General features: G+C 40.6%; 2 protein-coding genes across 8 annotated transcripts in view; one reads left to right on the top strand and one right to left on the bottom strand.

Annotated features, from left to right (window-relative positions):
• The window catches only part of LOC106494473 (ethanolaminephosphotransferase 1-like), a 55,735-nt gene extending 50,184 nt beyond the window's left edge, over window positions 1-5,551 (top strand). For all 4 annotated transcript variants that reach the window (XM_067290436.1, XM_067290435.1, XM_067290437.1 and 1 more), the window contains 2 exons: window positions 1,954-2,136; window positions 3,297-5,551. In XM_067290436.1, the coding sequence (XP_067146537.1) occupies window positions 1,954-2,136; window positions 3,297-3,362 (249 nt within the window). In that variant the 3' untranslated portion in view covers window positions 3,363-5,551. The remainder of the gene's footprint in view (window positions 1-1,953; window positions 2,137-3,296) is intronic.
• Window positions 5,552-6,514: 963 nt separating this feature from the next.
• Window positions 6,515-22,146, bottom strand: part of MAPRE2 (microtubule associated protein RP/EB family member 2) — a 94,467-nt gene continuing 78,835 nt past the window's right edge. For 2 of the 4 annotated variants that reach the window (XM_013954701.2, XM_067290431.1), the window contains 3 exons: window positions 20,632-20,771; window positions 15,790-15,948; window positions 6,515-9,493 (listed from right to left, as the gene is read on the bottom strand). In XM_013954701.2, the coding sequence (XP_013810155.2) occupies window positions 9,422-9,493; window positions 15,790-15,948; window positions 20,632-20,771 (371 nt within the window). In that variant the 3' untranslated portion in view covers window positions 6,515-9,421. Of the gene's footprint in view, window positions 9,494-15,576; window positions 15,708-15,789; window positions 15,949-20,631; window positions 20,772-22,146 lie in introns of those variants that run through there. The other 2 variants (XM_067290430.1, XM_013954703.2) reach the window with 2 other exon arrangements.

Below are 22,146 nucleotides of genomic sequence, written 5' to 3'. Positions count from 1 at the left end.
TCCAGTCCTCGGTGGTGGGAGCAGGACTCCTGCCAGGGTGACTGCCCCTCTTTCCAAGCAGCTCAGGCTCTGCTTTGACACTTGCTCACAGAGATAGCTCAGAAATACCCGCCTCTGAGCAAATACCCACACCATGCAACTCAGTTCCCACTTAGCAAGCCCTTGGAGGCAAGATTTCCAATTTAAGTTAAGGAGTCAGGCCCCGCAGAGGAGCCCACCCCTGGACTATGGTCCTTCCAAGGATTTTGAGCTCTGAAGCCATCTCCCTTCCAGTTCTGCCTTCGCCTCCTTGGCTTTGCGGCCCATAGCATCTCCCTGGCTGCCTGGTCCCTGGCCTCTCGCCCCCCGCTGGCCTCTCGCCCCCGTACCTGCTAACATTGCAAGGCTGTAGGCGATGGGGACTGACAAGTGTGGGGTGTTATCCCTCTGGCAGTGATGCCTCTGTCCATCCTGCCTCTCCCAACTTCAGTGCTCTTAACTCTGAATGACAGTTTTGCCTCATTTTTGGCGTGAATCTGTGCTTCAGGAACAGGGGGAATAAGGATTTGAGGGAGAAGTGGAGAGAATACTCCATTTTGCAGCCTTGTGATATGTTAAAGGTGAATTGCTCCAAACATTAATAAGAGATCTTTATGTAAAATGGAGTACCATACTTAACATGGTGTAATAATGGTTGAAAACATTATGAAATCCAACCTCTGGGTAGGTGCAATCATTCAGCAAAAAACAAACAAACAAACAAACAAAGCCAAACCCCCATATATTCATATATTAGAGTGCTTTAGCACTTTCTGATACCCTCTGGACCAAATCCCATAGGACTCATAAAATTGATGTTATTTAAAAAATTCATAATACTGATAATGCATTGTAAGCAAATATATTTACATTAGGTACAAGTGCTTACTTCTTACATTATTGAAAGTTAATTAATTTTTCATGTTTTATTTTTGCATTCTTCAGCTTCCACAGCACAAAGAGTAAAGCCAATATTTTTTTCCCTATGGTTAGGTTTCATTCAGACTCCTACTGTTACTGTCAAGAACTGCACAGGCATTGAATAGCATATATAAAAACTATTTTAACTATTTTAACTATAATTTTAAACACATTTAAATTCTGAGTGAAATATAAAATGATAAAGTATTTCAGATGTGCCTAAATTCCATTTCAGTAAAGGGAATAGTTCATGAGACAGATTTCTTAAGGAGTCTATAACAGGTTAAACAGATGCCTGACTATGTTTGAAAACCTGAACTTCAACCGAGTTCATCTCATTACATTTCAAGAGCTCCATAAAATTAGGCTAATGGTTTTCAGTTGAACCATCCATCATGTATTCGTTTTCTGCCACTCTGAGAGGGATCCCTTACCTGGGTTCCCAGGTCCATGGTCAGGGAGTCGATGTCCATAATTGATCCAAGTGAATGGTATTTCCCAGGTGGGTGTTTGAGTATATGAAGGCGTGCTAGAAAAGAAGAGCATTTAGAAGAGGCATATATTACCTCCCCTCCCTTGCATACACTGAAGCAGAATATATTTCTGTCATGCCATGTGATTAAAATAGCAGCACACTCTCCCAATGAGTAAGTGGTGGCATATTTGATTTGGGATTGCAGCTTTACGACTCTGTGAAAGCATGAAGTGTCAAACAAATTCCCCTTTTGCAAACTTGTACTTCAGCTCATAAAGCGTAGCATGTCAAAACACTTGTCTCCATAAAAGAGGTGTATATTTTAAATTACTTGTAATAAAGTCCTTCAAGAATCACAGGCGATAAGGCACAAAGGTAATCATTTATAGTAGTTTTTGTGCTCGAAACAAGCCCCATTCTGAACTCTAGCTTTTTTTCCCCACTGAAAACACTCCAACAGAGAAAACGGGCATACTTTATTTAGCAGCCACCCGCAGCCTGACCCAGTGCTTCTCACCTGGCGACTTTCCTTCCAACAGTGCAAAGTGATAATTTGCCAGATGAGCAGCACCAGACCCGAACTTTTCCACTGGTTCCTGTTTCCGCTGGCTCTTGTGGTCTACGCAGCAATCGCAGGGCTCCTGGGCTGGACAGAAGAAATGGCGCTTGCCATCTTCACTGTATCAGTCACGGCCGCGCATGTGCACTATGGCATCTGCGTGGTGAGTGGGCGCCTGCGAAGGGGCCGAGGAGGAGGTACACGGGCCGGGGGGTGGACGGACTATGGAGCCTGGGAATGATTTCTGTGCGGGCCAGTTGGGGCGGTGGACAGGAATCTGAGTGTGAATTACGCTTTTTCTCTATTATTGGGTTGATTTAGACTAAGGTAGAAAAAGGCAGTAGGCGCTGCCTTTTTGCATGTAGAGCGATGTCAATGACGTGAGCCTTTTCCAGTGAGTTAACTGGTAACAGTTTAAAACCTAGCACGACCAGAATACTTATTGACCGCTTTTATGGAGCAATCTGTCTGTGTGGCACAAATTCCTCCAGCCCCTCTCCCTTTTCCTTTCCTCAGGTTACCTGAGCGAAAAATAGGAAGGTAAAGTGCAAAGTAAAAAGGCATCAAATTCATAAACTAAGGTGGTTGACTTGGTTTTGAATCTGCAAGCAAAATAGCTGTCCAGACTTCTAATCTTTTCTTGGCCATCTGTTAGCGTCTCTCAAGCTGGAGATACAAATGGTTTTCCAGTTCATTCAGCCTTACCAGCACATTTTCGTGTCTGCTAGATATCAGTTTTGTCATGTATTGTCATCTGAATTACTACTCAAATTCATTTTTCCTCAGTTAATGCCCTTTCTTTCTAAAGAGCACTGTCAAATAATCCTTAGGAAAGTGTCTTAATGGCGGGTTGTTTTCAGATAAAATGTCTTGTATGGCAGAGATCTCCTTTAACAGGGATTTGGGCAAGATTCTTTTATTTAAGATTTGCTGTTGGGCTGTAAGAATTTTTGTTCCCTGCATTTGAAAGAGGCTTGTTGTCTGCAGCTGCTGGCATTGCAGGAGATTTTGCAAGGGGCTCGATATGGTCCTGTTTGTGGGGTCAGAAAGGAATTACCTTGGTCAGGATTCACTAGCGAAGGAGTGGGCCCAGCTCCGCTGTGCTTTTATGTCACCCATGAATCTGTGCTGTAGTTATTGAGCTTCCCATCAGTGCAGTGCAAGAGGGATGGAAAGAGCACAACTCTCTTGCTTTGATATTTGTAGGGCCTCATATAAGTGAGGACTTTGGCTGGGTCCTCTCTCCTCTGTCTAGGAGAGCGGAGATGCTGAATGCTGAAGCACATACCAAACTGTTTGCTAACCTCTGCAATTTATCCTTAGGGGAGGCAGCTGAGCAAACACTTCAACATTTACATCTTTTCTTTGAAGAAACGTGTCGAAGAATGAACACTTGCACTGTGATCAGATTGTAACACTTAACATGGAGATTCACAGCACCTTTTCTGTGATAAATAGTGGAATTAATCTGATTAAAATAACCAAAGAATAGAATAGGCCTGATATTCAAGCCACTGCGACAATGAGCTACGCAGGAAGATGCTTCATCTCAGAGAAAATTCCTGTCCGGCAGTGACATGTTTATCAAGTTGTTCAGCTGCTAGTATTTATTCTCTTCACTAATGCCATATAACCACCCACTCCAAAGCTTTTGTCTTCCTCCTCCTTGCCACTGTCTCTGAAGTTGAGATCAATTCCGGCCTGGGTTACACAGGATCTTTGGTATTTTGTAACCAGTACTGGTTTTGTCCACTCTCTTCACCAGTGGGACCTCTGACAAAGCACACTCTCTCTGTACATCCTTCCCCTTCACACATCTGTGCCGGCTCCATTTTCCGTATGTGTTGTCTCACACCTCATTTCTTCTGTACAGCCTCGTGAGGGGCTTTCCCACGTTCAGTCTTTTCTTCACCTCAAATGAATGCACGAAGAAAAGAGAACAAGATCAGAAAACTATGGGCACAGCAAAGTATTTTCCAGACCTGTGATCCCCCCGGCCTGTATTTAGTTGAGTGTTAGCTGACCTGTATCTGTCAGAACGCAGGCTGCACCCAGGAGGCGGTTGCCTTTATAGTTATTTTCTATGCAGTAGCAAGCACGTTGTTGATATTTAAGTACCAACAAACCTTTGAAGATTCTCCCATTCACTGCAAAATTAGTGTCTGACTGATAGGCTCAGCACACAGCTTTCTAAACCATGAAGCAAGTGGTGGGAAATGGGCTGGATATGTACATTCGAAATATTTTTAAATCTCATCTATCAGTGTAAAATGCTAAGCAAATAATTATTTGCCTGTATTCTTGAATCAAAGTCTTGTGATTTTAGATAATAACTAAAAAAAATTGAGATGAGTTTTTAACACTAGACATTTACATGCAGATGTAAACTGCTCCCTTCATATATAATGTATGTAGGTTTTCTGTGTGCCTTGGAGGAAGGACTAGGACTTTGAGTTTCAACTCTTTTCATATGCTGCCCTAGGCAAAGGGACTCTGTGGCCTTGAAGCTCTAATGAAACAATCTGTCCACTTCCCCCAAGGAAAACATTATATTGTATATCTTGCACAGAGGAATGTGATTGACTGACTGGCATTTTTATTATATAGTTAAAAGTATCTCACTTGCCAGAAGCAGGGCAGAAGCACAGTTGTTTAGCCACTAAGCCTTAAGTTCACCTTCTTTAATTCTGAAACCATTTATCTGGCTTTATCCCTTGCCTATTCGTATTTTCCCCCAGTTAACATATTCTTACATCAGTACTGCTTATTAATATTTTCAGACGAGCACCTACTAATTACATCTTCCACTTGTGTATTATGTGAACTGCTTCGATTTAAATTTGTATGGCCAGTTACGCTAGTTGACCTGACAGGTTTTCAAACCTACCACAAAGTTAGCAGAGTAGGTTTCCTCTGGCAGCTAATTTAACATACATGCCAGGAGACAAGTCTGTATATCAGGTGACAGGAGAAATAAGAGCTTGATATAGGCATGCACTCAGCAGTCTCACTGTTTGATGAAGTTAAATATTGAGCTGCCAGATATACTGGGACAAAAGTCTCACCTATTTTAGCCGTTTATTTTTAACCCATTCATCAAAGCATCTGGAGGAAGCCCTGATGAGAAAAGAATTAAAATACAATAAACAAAAATACCTCTGGATTAAAAGTGGTTGTATGAAAGAACTCCTTGGATAGGTTTTCCCTCTGTTCTCCATTTATTTATAAAACAGTTGGAAATAAGGGACACAGAAGTGGCACAATTTGATGAACTGTAATGGAATACTTTGAAAATACTTCATCAAATGAAATTATAAAACTTGAAAGCCACCAGCTTTCTAAGGAAAAGTATAGTATCAATTAAAAAAAAATTAAGTTCTGACCAGCTTTTTCGTATTCCACATAGTCACAGCAAATATCTTTTTTTTCCTTTTTAAAGCTACTTGTCACTACAAGTTCTATAAAGACAAGTATAGACATAGATGATGTATTGCACAGTGTATATATTGAATTGTTTGCCATCATAGATGGTAACTGGCTCAACAAAAGGAAATAAAGATGCTTTGGTCATAGGGTGGTACGGTCCCAGATTTATTTTATAATGTCAGATAATGGTATGAAGAAGACTGGAGTTCAGTCTTTAACCTTTCTTTAACCTGCTTTTTTCTTTTTGGTCAGTTCATATATGGCAAAATGTTTTCAGTGTTCTGAACTGGAAAAAAAATTACTTCTTTTTTTAAAGCATGGAGCATTCACACAAGCGCATAGACGCGCTCCCCCCACTCCCATTCTTACGGAAAGCAACGAAGCTACGTCTGCTCTCCCAGCTTGGCATGCCCAGGCTGGGAAGGGAGCCTGGCACACTGCTCCGGATGCGCGGCAGCAGCGGGGGGCCGGGGCCGGCCGCGGGGCGCAGGGAGCTTCGCCAGCACGGGAGGCCGCTCCCTCCCGCAGCTCTCGTCCCTGGCGCTGCAGCAACGATTTCTGCAACCTTTCTCACTCCGCAAGGAAGCGGAGCCGTGGGTTTTGCAACACATTCTTCCACTTTGCTCCACACAAAGCAATATTGCAATCTAAAATGTAGACGGTTTTTAGGCTCTGCACTGAAGATTCATCCCTGAATACTTGGCTGTTGCAGGGAAAGTCCTTTGGGAATTTCTGTGTCTTTGCTATAGCCTTCTCTTCACCTCCTGGCTTTTTCCCACTTTTGTGGCTCTTCACCACTTTTGCTTTATCTAAACTGAGTGATACTAAATGAGATTTAGTACTCTGAAATTGAAAGTGTTTGCTAAAAGAAGCTTTCAGCCATTTTAGTTTTTGTTTTTATAGATATATTTTTTTGATTTGTGAAAGGTGACACAGTTGCTGGATTCTTGTGGAAAGAAACATACCTACACACACACACACACACACACACAGAGAATAAGTGAACCTTCTTCCTGCTCCCATACACAATCAATACTGAAGCAGTTAAATATTTGTATTTAAAACAGGAAAGTATTATTTTAGAAGGTTTTGAATAGTCTCTAGAGCTAGACAGATTTTCACATATATTTTTTTATTAAATATGTAAAAAGATAAACGCAAGTCAAGTTATTCACATATTCAGACAAAAATCTACTCTACCATGCGACAATTTGTGGATAACGTAAAATGACCGATACATCTGAATAAGACTTTCCGTATCTATTATGTCATTACTTATCTATTTATAATTAACAATACATATGTTTACATTCCTTTCAGTTTACATTTAATATATAACCAAAGCTTTATGGTGTGCTATTTAGTAAAGGTAATTACAAATGCATATTAAAACCATAACGGAATAATGGATTACTCACAGGGGGAGGGGGGGGAGGAGGACAACTCTTTCCCCTTTCAGAGCATCGCTCTCCCCTCAGCGCAGCCAAATTTCTAGTGCCCAAGAGGTAATTTACTGCCCTGGCTCCCTACGTCAGTCACTTCCTCCTTGATACAAGCAGTGAGAGTGCTATGGCCCTCAGACCAAAAATAGGAAAAAAGGAATTTTCAGGAAACAAAGTTCAGGTTTTGCGTGTGTGCTTTGAAGAGAGAAAAGGACAGTGGCACGATGGCCTGGCTCTGTTCCCTCTGGGGAACTAAACAAGTCAACCATTTGCACCTTCAGAAAAACATTTTTTTCTTAAAGCTCTCCATGCCTGCACCTGCTCAAGGATTAGCAGAAGGATGAACCGCAGTAATCACAGACCGCTGCTGATGAAATTGATTTATAGCCTGACCCCAAACTCCTTGCACCATCAGAAATCCCATACATGTTAAAGGACATTCTGGAGACTGGAAAAAAAATCATTAACTGCTCTTCAATTCAACAGTATTATGAAGAACTACTGTTTATTACAATGACGATTGTAATAAATACATATGTTCTAATAAACACAAATACAATGAAAATGACAATTCCCCCATTTGTGGTGATTCTTGGAAATACTTTGGAAAATGCACATTTTTATAAATCAGATCTTACTTGTAAACCAATCAAAATTAGAAACGAAAGTGCTGGCCTACAGGTTACAGTACTTTCACTATGATCAGGCAGGAAGTGAGGTCAATGCTGGAGGCAGGGCCAGAAAACTTTCAACCCAGAGAGTCTAGAAACTCTTCCACTGAGCAGAGGGAGCAACCGAGAAAATGGAAATACCTGTTCTAATGTTTAACAGTATTTTATATTTTGTCTGTGGTGCAAAGCAACAGCAGTGATCTCGTTTAGCTAAGAGCCACTTAGCTGTAAAAGATTTACTAAAAACAGAAAAGTGTGTGTGTGTGCGTGTGTGTTTTAGAAGTGGGGGGGATGGGGGAATGTTAATTAAAAGCCTTTTGGAAGTGTAAGCTGAGAACTTACACTTTAGGATTCCATGAAGACCTAAGATGATTTAGCTGTTTAATAGGTTTTTGAGTTTTTCAGTGACTGCAGACTGGGACAGGACTTCTGTGTACCTGCTAAACCAGAGTAACAATCTGGAATTAAGAAATCAAGTGAGAGACCAAGAATACCAAGCATTAAATATTCAGAGAGACTAGAATGTGCAGTTTTAAGAAAAATAAGGAATGCTTTATAACACATTAAGATATTTCTGTTAAAAAATACCATCATTTAGAACAGGATAATAGGGACCTTATTAGAAAGGACCACCCTTGGTGCAGACATCTCCAGGTTAGATGTGGGTCTGCACAGCGCCAGCCTTGCCAGGAGGAAGGTCAGCCAAGTTCAGAACTGCTTTTGTCCCCCTCCATCAGTTGGTCCCTCTCTGACATGTGCTCTGTCTCCACAAGGACTTCTTGCTGCTTCTCCGAGCTTCAGAAGTAGCCTCAACACCCATGAGGTGTTCACCGCCTGCTTAGAGAGAGCGTGGGCATTTTCAGGGCTACTTCTGTTGCTGGCCTGCGGATAAGTTGTGAGCATGCCTAGCACTAATAAGGAAATTTTCCCTCTTCCATACTTGTATGGCCAGGGCAGCAGGTGGAAGATAGCAAAAAGAAATGGCTGGCCTACTTTGTCCTCTTCTGGGGGGGTGGGAAGTCAGGTATGAGGCCAGAGATGGTGTCCTGCAGCTACAATTTCGTCAAGGAGATTTCTCTCCTGAATCAGCCCTGAGCTCTGTGGATGCAGAGCTGACGCTGGAGGCTGGGACAGAATTCCTCAGGAAGGAAGAAAAGCTGGGAAATGTCTGCTGACTAGTCAAGAAACTGGGAGGGTTTTCAAGAAACTTATGTGGATGTCTATCCTCCAGAAATAAGCCAAAAAACATATCATGCAGCTTTCTAACAAGCTTTCTAACACGGGGGTTTAAATCTTTCCTAGTGAAACAGATGCTTTGCCTTCCATTTTGTGAAGGCAGAAAAGGAATAAATGTGAGCAACACAAACATTTTTCCTCCACAACACACCTCATCGTTATGGCTTGAGTATAACTCCCACTGTATCCCTTTACTCCGATTGTTTGACTGAATTTATGCCCCAAGGCAGATGTACTAGAAAACGCCAAAGCACCACAAAGTGAGAGACACAGCTAGTGGTACGGTACTTCTTGCCACACAAAATGCCAATATAAATATGTTAGAACAAGTTACAAGTGTATCATACTTAAGACAAAAAGAAAAAAATAAATATATATATATTTTTAAAGAGCAGAACAAATCTCAAGCAGCCAAGTGGTGAAGTTGCAGTGATGTACAGTAGGTGATGTAGCCCTACAACCTCTTGGGAAGATACACTGAAAAAAGACTTCTGCAAATGCATCTTGGCAAAGTATGGGTACAGAATGCAGTGGTTGGCTGGCACTCACTATGGTACATAAATGTTAATGGCAGACTTGGAGTGAACTGATTTCAAGTTTGAGGCCACACACGTTCCATTCTCCAGAAGAAAGTTCTCACACATAACGAAAATTGTCAGAGACGTTGGGTGAGTCAGTACTCCTCCTGCTGCTGGGGCTGTTCATGGACTTGCTCTTCAACTTCATGTTCTTCTGTGTGGCTCTCCTGCAAGGAAGAAAAGACCCCAAAACATTCTTTAGCAGAAAGCATTCCTCACGTAACCTAGTCCCACAGTGCTCACCGTAGCCTAGAGCTTAACTTCTAATTTTCATTCTAGTGAGAAGACACCAGTAGCTAATAATTTCAAGGTTGCCAACAACTTACTTGGACACCCTTGTATTTCTTCTCTGTCTCTTCCTGTTCCCCATCTGCACCCAATATTTCTGTAAGTCCTTTCACACAAAGCTATAATTGTAAAATAGCTTAACAAACAGTAAACTTAGTATATTAAGACAATATATTAAGAAAAGTTAAAATTAAGAGCTTTTTTAAAAAAAATCTATCTGAAATGCAATGAAAATAAGTAAAATAAATGTTAACTCCTGGGTAACGTAATTCAGAATCGTGAACCAATGAAACTTTCAGTAGCTATTTTGCATAGCTTTTCATTTAATGAGTTTTAAAACTATAAGTTTGTTTACTGCAATCTGTTGCTGCAGCCTATAGAGTGTGAGTAGTGGTAAATAAATTCAAAACTACATTAGGCTAATCCATGTTGACCTATTTTCATGAAGTTGTAAACTGTTTATTATTTCTCAAGTACCTTTGGACTTGCACATAAATACAAAATGAGTTGTTACCTGAGAAAAGCAGCATCTGGTAGAGTTATAATAAAATATATTTACTTGTTTGTTTTTAATCAGTGTGTATGCAGTACTGATACTTCCCCAGAGAAAGAGTCAGTTTTTGACATCACCAAGTGATGATTGCTCCAGTAAACAAATATTTTAAATAGCTAGACAGTGAGATGCCCAACAGTTAAATGCTGTATCACAGCATCCTAATGTCATCCCATTTTCAGTCTGTCTAAGGATTTCTGGACCTGTTTGCTTTAGTTTTCACATAATCTTCACTCTAGGTTTATATCACAAAATGGACTTGACACTTTTGCTATCAACTGCTTTAAAAATTAAACTCAGCTGCACTTTTAAGTCAGATATTCTACCCCCACAAAATGATTTACCCATGCTAATACAGACCAGAGATCAAAGGCTTCCAAAACTTTGATGTGCAGCATTATCCAGAAGGTGTAACAGAAGACTCGCTAAGCATGAACATAAATATTTTCTATGAAAAAAATTCAGTTCAGCATTCACAGACTTACACAGCTACTATTAAAAGTCAGATGATCACTAATAAACACTTCCCTATCACAAATAAATATAATGCATAGTCATTTCCAGAGCTGTGCATCTGAAGGTACATTGCTGTAGCAAGAAGACTCCCTGACTGAAAGCAACCCTGGACACACAGAACAGATGACACTAATTTTAATCAATTTCCAATTTAGAAACAACAGCTGGTATCTCAAACTGGCCTAGATGTATCAGAGCTCAAGAAGACTGATTTACAGCTTCTCTCTCAGTGGATTTCATTTTTGCAGAGAATGGTTCACTGAAGAGATCCTATACAGCTACTCTGCCCTGTATTAGTAGCACTCAGCTGGAAGCAACTTAGAAGGAAAACACTCTTCCAAGACACTGAGCTGTCATTCAAAATATACCAGCACTGATGTGATACTTCTGCAGAACCAGCCTGGCTCCCAGGAGTTTTCGTTAGAAGCCAGTGGTATAAACAACAAAATTAAAAAAAAAAAAAAAAAGATACTGCTAATTCTTCAAACTTGAGGCAAAAATAAAAAAGGAAATGGAGGCCATAACTTTAATTTTCCCAGAACAGTTCAGAGAAGCTTATGCAATAAGAAAATATTTTCCTTCTAGCAGTAAAATATTCATATTTCTAAAGGTCAGAAACAGGAGAATAAGGTTCCTAACATTTGCTGAAACAACAGAAATGTTCAGCTGTTCATCAGATACAGAAATAGCAAAATCACAGATGAAGCCCTCTATCACTCAGGATCTATTTTCAGGTAGAAGCCACATATGCCAGTCAGGGCAACTGCAGCCGGGCACCTCATGGTCCCTTGAGGGGGAACGATGACCTTATTACATAGAGTACATCAAGTCAAAACAGCTTTTTGCATAGCAGCTAGAAATCACGTCTTCTGTGACGGGCTGCAAGAGTGCAAGACTTCTACAGGATGCGAGTTGCATGGCCACCAGCTGACAGCTGCGAGAGCTTGATCCAGCATTACGGGGTGGCAACACTGAAGTGCGTTTCGCCGTAGAGTTATGTCCCCTTACCCCCATCTAGGCAAAGAGTGAGTAACGTCCTGACCCTCCTCCTGCGTTCAAGTGACCTGCTCTGCAATGCACCTGGTTCAAAAGGCTCTGCATACACAGATTTATGAGATACACCTATTAAAAAGCACATTCAGGCAGATTTCATAGGTCACATACATGGTATCCTTTCATGCACAGGAGGAGAAGCCTCTAGCCGTAGGGAGCGGCTTGGGAACCTACTCTGTGAGTGTGAACAAGAGCAGCGGCTCCTCTCCTGCCAGGCTTGCCTTTGATGGAAATGGTAAATCTGCCACTACCAAAGTTGTTCTGAGATTTGGACATGTGCTTCTCAGTACGTACAGCTTGTATAAATACATGAAATGGGAAAGACAAGAGTCACAATGCACAATTACCTTGGGACTGTGGAATCTCTTTGAATATCATCCCCTAATAAGGAAAGCAGTGCAAGATATATTTAGAGCATTAATTTCTGGCTCGGATCATAGGACCATGGTCATCTTTGTCTCCCACTATGAGAGATACTAGCTTTTGACCCTTCAATCCATCTGCCTTGAACTATTCAGGTGTGACTGCAGACTGAAGCGCTAGACATTATGAAAGCCAGCTGCCATGGGCTGCCTTTTCCAATAGCGGCAGCAGATGTAGTGGCTGCTAGAGCACGAAGATACAAAACCCACTGAATTAAGAGCAATTGTTTTGGAAACTTGAACTGAGCAACTGATAGACCAAATAGCAGCAATCCATCCACCTTCCACCTGAACTGAACCAGAACAGCCTATGTAGGAAAGCAAAAGCAGCAACAGTTTGCTTTATGCCAAAACCTGTATGGCTCAGGCTTTCCTAGACACAGTCTCTTCTGGTTCATCAGTCTGAAACTCTCCCACTGTAAAACCGAACAGGCTATCAAATACTTCACATACTATCTGAGGTCTCAGCCCTGTCTTTAGCAGCGACAGCACAAGCACTATGGGCCACTTCCCCCACTCCCCAGTGCATCCTTTTTTTCATACTTCTTTGTCAACTTTGATCTTTCTGACTAAAATGTGAGAGGATTACAAATGAGCAATTTGTAATTAAAAATTAAAAACAAAGGATTACAGACTAATCAGCCAGACAAACTTTAAATGACATTAGCAAATACAGCACCCCTCTTGCATAAGCAAAGACTGATAATGATGAGGTTCAGCATACCAGTGAAAAGAAAAAGAAGCCTTTAAAAACAAGGAATCCGAACTGGAATTTGTGCTGTAAATCTCACCCTCCCCAAATCTAAATAGCACCCCCCCAAAATCACTCTTAAAAATGTAACCTTCTTTAAATTAAAAAAAAAAAAAAAAAAAAAAAAAAGCCCAGAAACTTAGGAAGTGGCATGACTGACACGATTTAGTGACTTGGAACTCTTAATAAAAAAAAAAAAAAAAAAATCATGACATGAACCCGGTGAAATTCTCTCAAATGTAGAACTACAATAATTAAACTTCTGGAGAACACTTTTTGTAGGGAATAAGCTGTTTGTATGTATTTTGAATCATTCCCCATAGAATTCACATGACAGCCTGCAACTCTCATGGGAGATCCATTAGCTACTGGGAGATGTGAGCTGCACTTAAAGTGCTGCCTTTTTTTTTTTTTTCAAGCAAGGATTAAATTAAGTGTAACAAAAAATTAGTTAGAGAGAGAGACTTGTCCCTCCTGAATAAAAACAGTTGGCATGAATAAATAAGACATGATCTCTATCAAGAATACAATAGATGCCTGTCAAGTTACAGCTAGAGAAGAAGGGTTTGAGAATGCTATCAAAAGGTTTTTGGAAATATGAATGGAAAACAAATTGAAGTCAGTAGTGATATTCAAGTACAAGGCCTTGGTCAGGGATGACTTGTATAGTATGTGTGAACTGTATCACCTTGCATCCCCTTTCCTGAACAAAAGCCTCATGGCCACAGTATTACTGATAACAGTGACGAATCCTGAAAATAAAGGTAGTCCTTTTTTTCACTTTGCCCCTGACAAGTTGAAACACTCTGAAAGAGAGGTTAAAAATATATATATATATGTCAAAGCTAGATTTACCATGAACTTATTAGCAAGAAACCAGGAATGCTGGAGTTGCCTGTGGTTTGGGAATTGGGGCTATTTTCCTTTGGGGGCTCAGGAAATCCAAACTGCAGTTACCAAAGGATTAACCTGAAAACTGTTGTGAGATAAAGAAAATTTAACTTGGAGATGAGGGGAAAAAAAAATCAGTACAGAGACAGAAAAAAACCACAGAACCTAAAGGCAAAGCAGGCTACTGAGAGAACACTGCAAGAAAAAAAAATGTAGGCGGGATTTACTTATGTCCTTCCCATGCATCAGCAAGGATCACAAGCTTTTGCTCTCAAAAGCTGGGGTCTCACTTCAGAAAACCACAGTCCATCTGAGTTCCAGCTGAGGAGGAGATGTAACCGGGAAGATGAGGAGATCACTTCTCCCACTAAAAGATACAAATAATTCAGTGGGGAACAGCCTCAGTAGAAAAGTCTGTATTCTTCTCTGGGAGAACAGTTTTCTTCTCCAACAGGAAACAAATTTTAGGTAAAGGCACATGTAGTTCATGTGCAGGCACTGGTGATGCTTTCAACGGGGAAAGGGCTGGAGGGAGGAAGCAGGTAAAATACTGAGATGTGGACTGAAGTAGGACATTCTGTAATGTGTTCTGCCAGTAATGAAAACTGCAGGAAGAAAGCAACAAATGCATTCCTTGGCTGGGAATCACTTACTATTTAAGCCAACAGACAGACAGTTGTGGTGGGGGTATGGTGAGAAGGAGGATTTCTCTGGCTTCACTTTAGAAATAAATCACTGTTCTTGAATCCAGAAGACATCATCTTTGACCACTATACACATGTAGTTCTTTTAGTCTGTTATTCACGTGTCTGGCAAGTTTGTCCCACTGTTTACTCCTGTGAAAATAATGATTTCCTTTTCCTTTTCCTCTCTAGCACTCACCCCACACTACTGAACAAATCCTCTTTCCTCTGTCACTTCCAATCTGAGTGGTGACCCCTGTCAGTGGCAACTTCGTGACCCTCTCACATCTAACTTGCATTTATGCTCTACTGATCTTTTAAAAAAGAGCATATGAGTTAGCAATTGCTTCAGCACTGCTTCTGACATAAAATTTTAAGTCAGCTGACTACTGCAGAAGCAGCTTTCTAGGAACAAATATAAGAAAGCCTACAATATACCACAGTGCTACTGAAAAATTAAGTTGATGCTTATACACTCTGCAGCCAAAGCTATCGTTCACTGGAGACCGAAGGGTCAATCATCAGAACAGTGTATACAGGGATTTAGTTAGCATGAATGGGAGTTGTTCAGCAAAATCTCCACTAAATCATTATCTCTGAATGTGTCTGAGGAATTTAAGCAGCAACAAAGCAGGAAGCTGCAGAGCATAAGTGTCTATAGTGCTATGTCCAAGATGCAATGAGATTCTTGCTTAATCTTGCAGACAAGATATTTCTGAAATTTTGGTAGTAGAGGATTATTGGGTTTGCACAGTGAAGAATTTTGCCTATAGCAACAAGATAAAAAATGCTAAAGAGCATTTTCTCTGCAGACATGATTATGTATTTGGCAACCTACACTGTACTGTAACTGCAACACCTCCACATGGGCTAGAGATGGTCCTTAGCTGTAGACCTTAAACAACAACCTGTGAGAATTTCTCTGCTTTTTAATTTTCAGCCCATTAAAGAATGTGAGTAAAAGCCTTTATGTTGAAAGGCAGCAGAGGAAAAAATAAAACTAAGGCTCAAGAACATATGAAATCAATTTAAAATTATTATGCACCCCTCCCCTTTCAGATTAACTTCAGCAAAAGTGGAGCACAAAACCTACCCAGAAGCAGTGAAAAACAACCAGCCCCCTGAATCCATTCCCCAAGTTGAAAAGTCTGACATTTATGAATGCAAACTTCCTTTTTGGAGGAGGGTGTGCGAAAAATCATAGCCGCTACAGTTTCTCCTGACCTAAATATAAAACATGACAGAATATAAATTTCTATGGAATTAAGTTGTTTTGTCTCATTAAAAGTATTATACTTGAACTTACGTGTTCTTCTGAGGCATAAAGAACTTCCATTAGCCGATGGACAAGGTCATTATTCTCTCCCCCATGTTCCTGGCAGAGAAGTTCAATCTCCCTTAATTTGCCAAAGTAGAAATCCCTTTCCTTCTCCACACCTTCAAGTGCAAGTTTTAATGAATGTACCTGTGTATAAAGCAGTGCATGATGCGTAAGTTGTGAGGTGTACCACAGACAGAACAACTCAGTCTAAATTCACGCATGCCACCATCATTTTAAATTATATATTCAAATTTTATATCTTAAAGTAAATTCCATACTTTCTGAAGTGCTAGACTGAATATTATACAATACAGAATACTAAAGCAGGCTTCCTCATAACGTTTCTTAGATGCATCTCAACCTTGATCTGAGAGGTTAGCACTCTTTTATATCAAAACCTGAAGCAGCAGTCCAGGAATTAGGCCTGCTTAAGACTTGGCTTTTAACAAAGCTGCCAGAAGCATCACAAAAAGGTAATAAGTAAAACATTCTTCACAGAAATTGTACTACTTTAGCTTGAAGTTATTGGGGAACCCGCAATATGTCCTTGCTTAAGAACACGCAAGTTTGACAGAAAAGCTCATCAAAGGAAACGATCTGGTTAGGAAATTAAAAGGCCCTCTAGTTGCAAGTGCAAGTGTTTCCCTGTTTTTTTTTTCACCTCTCCTCTCTTCCACCTCCCAATTGCTGAACCATCGCAGAGCTGCCTTTCACAACTCCGATGCCACCGCTGCACCCAGTGACCACTCTCCACCATGAACTTTCAGGTCTGATAAACAGCCCCTCCAAACTCTCTCAAATTTCAAATTTCTTTTCTGATTGTAACTTTGTTGATGAGAGTCTTCAAGCTGTACTGTTAGTCTCAATTTCACCACTAGGTTTGCTGCAGTTCACTTATGGGCAACTTAACTATTAACAAATAGGCTTTGCATAAACCATGACAGATGTTGCAGTTTGGGGTTTTGGTTTTTTTTTGTTTGTTTGTTTGTTTTTGTTTTTAAGAACAATTCTGTGGGGGCCAAACAGATAAATGACTTACTAACAGAGTATACACTCTCAGGATAACATGGGTACATGGCTCTCAAATATGGAAGACAGCAGTGTAACAACCAATAGAGATCATCACAGATGAGGCTGCCTACAGTAAACTCATGGACCCCAGTCATATCCCAATTACAGCCAAATTAGGACCCACATTTTAATGCCTGCAGTTATACAAATTAGTTTTCTGAAGAAAACATGTTTAATTAAATTTTAATCAGACTATATTTAGGTCAACGGACACAAGTCAACAGAAAATTCTGTGTTGCCCATTCTACTCGACTGCAAACTAATTTTTTCCTTCCACTAGTAAAAAATACCAGAAGACTTCAAGCCCTGCTTTGACAGCCCATTAAATCCTGTCATTTCATTTTTCCATAATTGCAGAGCTAGCACTGCCTTTCGCTGACCTCTGACTGCTCTGGGGGAGGCGCCAGACAGCAGCCCCAGCCTGCTCCTGGGGCAGAAGCCCAGAGCAGCTCATTCACACACCGGTTTCTTACCAGCTGCCCGACTCTGATGCCCAGCTCTTCCCTTTGACAGTTTGAACTTATGATTAGTACAGTGACCAGATACCTTAAAGTCAACTACTTAATCGTGAAAGTAGGAATAGCAAAAAGGAACAAAAGCTTAAAATACTTTGATCTATAGTCACGTATCCTATTTAACTGTGAGGAAGACCTCACATTTAAGAGCTGTCTTCAGGATCTGCAGCAGCATACTCCTTGAGAGCATGTCCTGCATCTGGACAGAGCAAGAACTTAACTGCTTCCAGATCTCCTGCTCTGTGTAAGCTAAAGCTTGCAAAAACAACAAACATCAGCTGAAACATTTGCAACTAATGGCTCAGACAGTCTCAGTCTTCTGACCTATTTACTAGGAGAGTATTCTTCTGTTTTCCTGGTATCACATTCACCCCATTTTGAGAAACAGAATCATTAAACTATCCATATATGCACACAGTTAATTAACTACAGTATACAGTAAACATTGCTATAACCAAATCAGATATGCTTTTCTTAATTACGTATCAGCTACTTGCCTGCTGCACATTAATTTCTATTCCTTCAGTGACAGATAATTATCACTTCTGCATGCTATTTTTCCCTCCTATTAACAAGCCAAAAGCCTAATCCTGCGCAAGGAGGAGCGCATGCCACCTCCGTGCTGCACGGCTGCAACAGCAGCACCCCTCTGCAATCCAGCTGATCCGAGCAAAGGTAGCTGTCTCCTCCCAGCTGCTCCGTCTCCAACGCTGCTGCTCGCTGCTAGTCTGAGCGCTCATAGGGCTGCATAACCACGCTGGAGATTGAATTCACGATGAAAACTGCACCACCTTGTAAACGTGCGGCCAAAAGCTATGCCTGTACTAGTACACCGTTAACTGTTCCTGGGACCCTTCTCCATATGGAAAGGTCCACATTCATGCTATTAGAAACCCTTTACCTTCCAAAACAGGATGGCTACATCTGACCTGCTTGCTGGGAAGGGCCCCTGGTCTGTGCTGTCTCCTAACCTGCGCTCGGGAACTCTTTGGGAGAGCACTAGCTGGCATGCACCAAAAACACAGCAGGGACTGTCTTAATGTTTGAATATTATGGATAATCAGGTTCCAGTGCTCAGGGACGTTCCTTGGAATTGTTTAATTCACTTGCATAGCCCAAGGCAATAGCTAAGACCATTTTAAGAGAAACTTTAAGATTGTTGGAAGTCATTAAACTAACAAATATTATGGACAGCTCATGATTATTGCAAATAGCTCATAAAGTGACACTGTGGTAAAATACAGCATATGGACAGCGCCACTCAGTAAAGTCTTCCACTACAAGTTATGCATAAGTTTAAATATTTCAATCTCCCTTAGTTGCCATCCATGAAAAGGCTGCAAAATCTTTTACAGCCGCACAGGACTATGGTACCCCAGCACGCCATTCACTGTTTTTTACTGGTAATCTAGACAGCAAAGGGGTAAGCCTGGCCCTTACCTCCCCCGGCCGCTGGCAAGCGGTAAAAAATAGGAAATACTGCTCTTCCAGAGCGTTCAGATGGGAGTCAGAAAAACCCGGCTTCAGAGCTGCTTGAAGCATAGCTATTTTGGCTTATGTTATATGCCCTGGGTGCACAAGTAATCATTAGTGGGAAATAAAACACCAAACACTGCCAGCATTGAAAAGCAGCCTCCTAGACCATTCGAGCCAGAAGAAAGCTCTAAAGAACTAGCTATTAAAACACCAACTTTCCAACTTTCCTTGCAATTTCTCCTCCATGATGGGGGAATTCTTTGGTTTTCCTCAGGATTACTTGTAATAACGCTTGAAGTCTTTACAAATGGAACTTGCTATGACTATATTAACAGTGAATGTGATAGTGACCACTGGTTGGTACTTTAGTAAAGACCAAAAATTGCTACTGTTGCTCAGATCCCAACCAACACTTCCCACTGAAGTGAACATATTGGGACTTTTAAGTACAAATGTAATTTTTTTTAACTACATCTAAGCTAACTACATCTACTACTGACATCTAAGCTTCACTCTTACAACGATAAAGATCCCATCAGAAATATATACATCCATTCCTTATAAAATATTTTAAAACATTTTTTTTAGAGCAATAATCAAAGACCCATTCACATGGCTGAGGGGCCTGTTGTTCTCTGTTGCCCAGAATCATACACTAAGTCTGCAACACTTCATGTTTTGGATGTGGCTATTCATCCACCAGCTTAAGTATGTAGCAGTACCCAAGAAATTGCAACCAGTGCTCCAACCAACTTAAGTCTCCGTTGTGTGGGCCTGAAGCTGAAATGCCCTTAACTGTGGAAAATTATACTTGATCCGAACAATGATTTCTTCCTGTATGCAGCTGCCAATCAGCTCATGCTCTGAAACATGATGTTTCCCCTTTCCATTTTTCACCATCCAGGGCAAATACAGGAGTCAGGCCTCATATATAGCAGTGGCATTCACAGCACTCTGACAGCATAGTCTTGAGCCAGATGTAGATATTATTCATATCTAATGCAGAGCCTTTACGAGTGACAAAGTGGTGTAAAAGTTCCATAGCATAAATGAAAATTAAGCCCTTATCTTCTTGATATTGAAGAAAGTCTGAACTCTTAATAATTGTATTGCAGAATATTATTGACATCAGAGTTTTATAATGTAATTAATTATTTTCACAAAGGTAAATCACATTTTAAAAATCAAAAGGTATATTACCATCTTAATGCCCTCCTTCCAGAAAGCAAAGTGCATTGACCAATTCAGCTGCCAATGTCTAACACCGAAATATTACTAATACTTTGGTTTTCTCCACAAAGACACATTAAAATGATCTACTTCAAATTTGTAACACACGAGAACAAAGACACTACTGGGATTTCCCTGTCAAATGAAATAAAATATACCTTTCAAAATCTAATATATTCAACATAATATCCATAATTTTTTTTTAATTCACAGACATGGTAGGGAGACCAAGAATTCCTCTTGAAACCTTGCAGTTAAGTATTCAGACAAAAGTAACTTTAATAAATTTCTCAAACCTCAGCAAGACTTAACCATCATTCTCAAGATCACCTTTTAAAAATACTGGCACACCACCAATCATGCCTCTTATATGCTATTTTTAACAATAAACCACTTTTTTTCTTCCCAGCTGAGCTATTTCATTCTTTTGCCCCTTCATGACTTTGGAGAATATCATTCAACAGAGGGCAATATTAGATTTCATGCCTTTCTGTGACAATGAATGAACCTAATTTTATGCCCAAAGCAAATTTACCTGTTCACTGAGCTGTATGACTTGAGTTTCCAAATCTTTATCTGATTTGGATGCTGAGCTGCTCGGTGCAGCTTTTTTTGCTGAAGATGGGCGAGAAGGTGTTGATCCTGGTTTAGAAGCTGGACTGGACTTAGCAGCACCTGTAAAGTACAGTAAATAAATAATAATCAAGATTTATCCTCATAATAAATGCATTCCTAGCAACCTGATACAGAGATAAAAGTATTCAAATTTACAGAAAGCCATTCTCACTATTGCTTCAAGATTACAGTGGAAAAGTTGCTGTTTTACCTTAGGAAAGGAAAAAGCAAATTTCCTTTTTTGAAAGTTTTGCTTTGAGCTGGTTACTGAAAATGAAGAAACTGAATTTAAAAATCAAAGTAAGAGTGCAAAGTTCCCTTAGCTGTCAGCAGCTTTCAGCATTAAAAAAAGGTTAACAGAAAAAACTCCCCAACCTAATATTTAATACACATATGTATCTTCAAATCCACTGGAGAAAGACAGACTTGAAATAAACCCAACTCAATTGTCCCTACACTTTCCTCATTTTCAAATGTAAACCATCACCAAGACAAGAGCATTAAAATTCAGACAGTGCAAGCAAAATTAAATCCATCAGTGAACTCATAGTTGCCATAGCAACCAACAGATCGGTTTTGATCTGCTTAGGTTTTGCTATTTGTTTTTAATTATTTGCACTGCCGATCTGACAGAATTCAGAGCAGCATCTTTTCCAGCAAGAACAGCAACTAGCAAGTGCTTACAGGTGCTCTTTCACAGGCACACAAATGCCCAAGCAGAGAAGCGTTTCTGTGCATGGGTTTGTAGTATCTTCATATGAACCTTGCACAGCGTTGGCTCTGCCTTTCCGCCTCCCCGTGCCCCGTCAAACAGCAGCTTTGATTTAGTCACTCGGCGGCGGTATGTGCGTGCCCAGCTTGCAGCCTTCCACCTTGTCTCCTTTTCCCACAAGCACTTTGCTCTGACTCCTAATCTTTTCCTCATCCCTTCCTATTAGAAATAAATTTCAGATGCAACGATCCTACTTCTGGTGCAAAAATTGCTGGAGTTCAGAACAGAGAACGAACCAAAACCCCAGCCCCCTCTCCCACCTACTTTATTCATTAAGCAGGATGCGGATCAGAGGTCCTGCTTTGCAAGTTTATCACCGTTTCTTATAAAGAAGAAAATGCAGTTGTCTGGATCTGCTGATGGGCTCCACGGCCATCTCCTATAATCGGTCGCCAGCTCTGAAGTCTGGGACCCATGGGGAGTGGGTCTCAAATACAGCAAGCGCCCACATCCCAACTGAGCTCTGAGCTACATTCCTTAAAATAGTCAGATAAGAATTTAAGATTTTTTTTTTTCTTTTTACAAGTTGATGACTCCAGTCCAGCAACTTTGATTTCTAAACCCTTATAATTACAGACACACACAGTCACCTCTAGCCGGTTTCAGTTACAGTACACAGACTGGCTAAAGATGGGTAAAATTCAGTGTTGCCTACATGCCTGA

The sequence above is a fragment of the Apteryx mantelli genome, chromosome 2 (genome assembly GCF_036417845.1).
Source record: "Apteryx mantelli isolate bAptMan1 chromosome 2, bAptMan1.hap1, whole genome shotgun sequence".
In the NCBI taxonomy this organism is placed as follows: domain Eukaryota; kingdom Metazoa; phylum Chordata; class Aves; order Apterygiformes; family Apterygidae; genus Apteryx; species Apteryx mantelli.
This window is presented reverse-complemented; position numbering and strand designations above follow the sequence as displayed.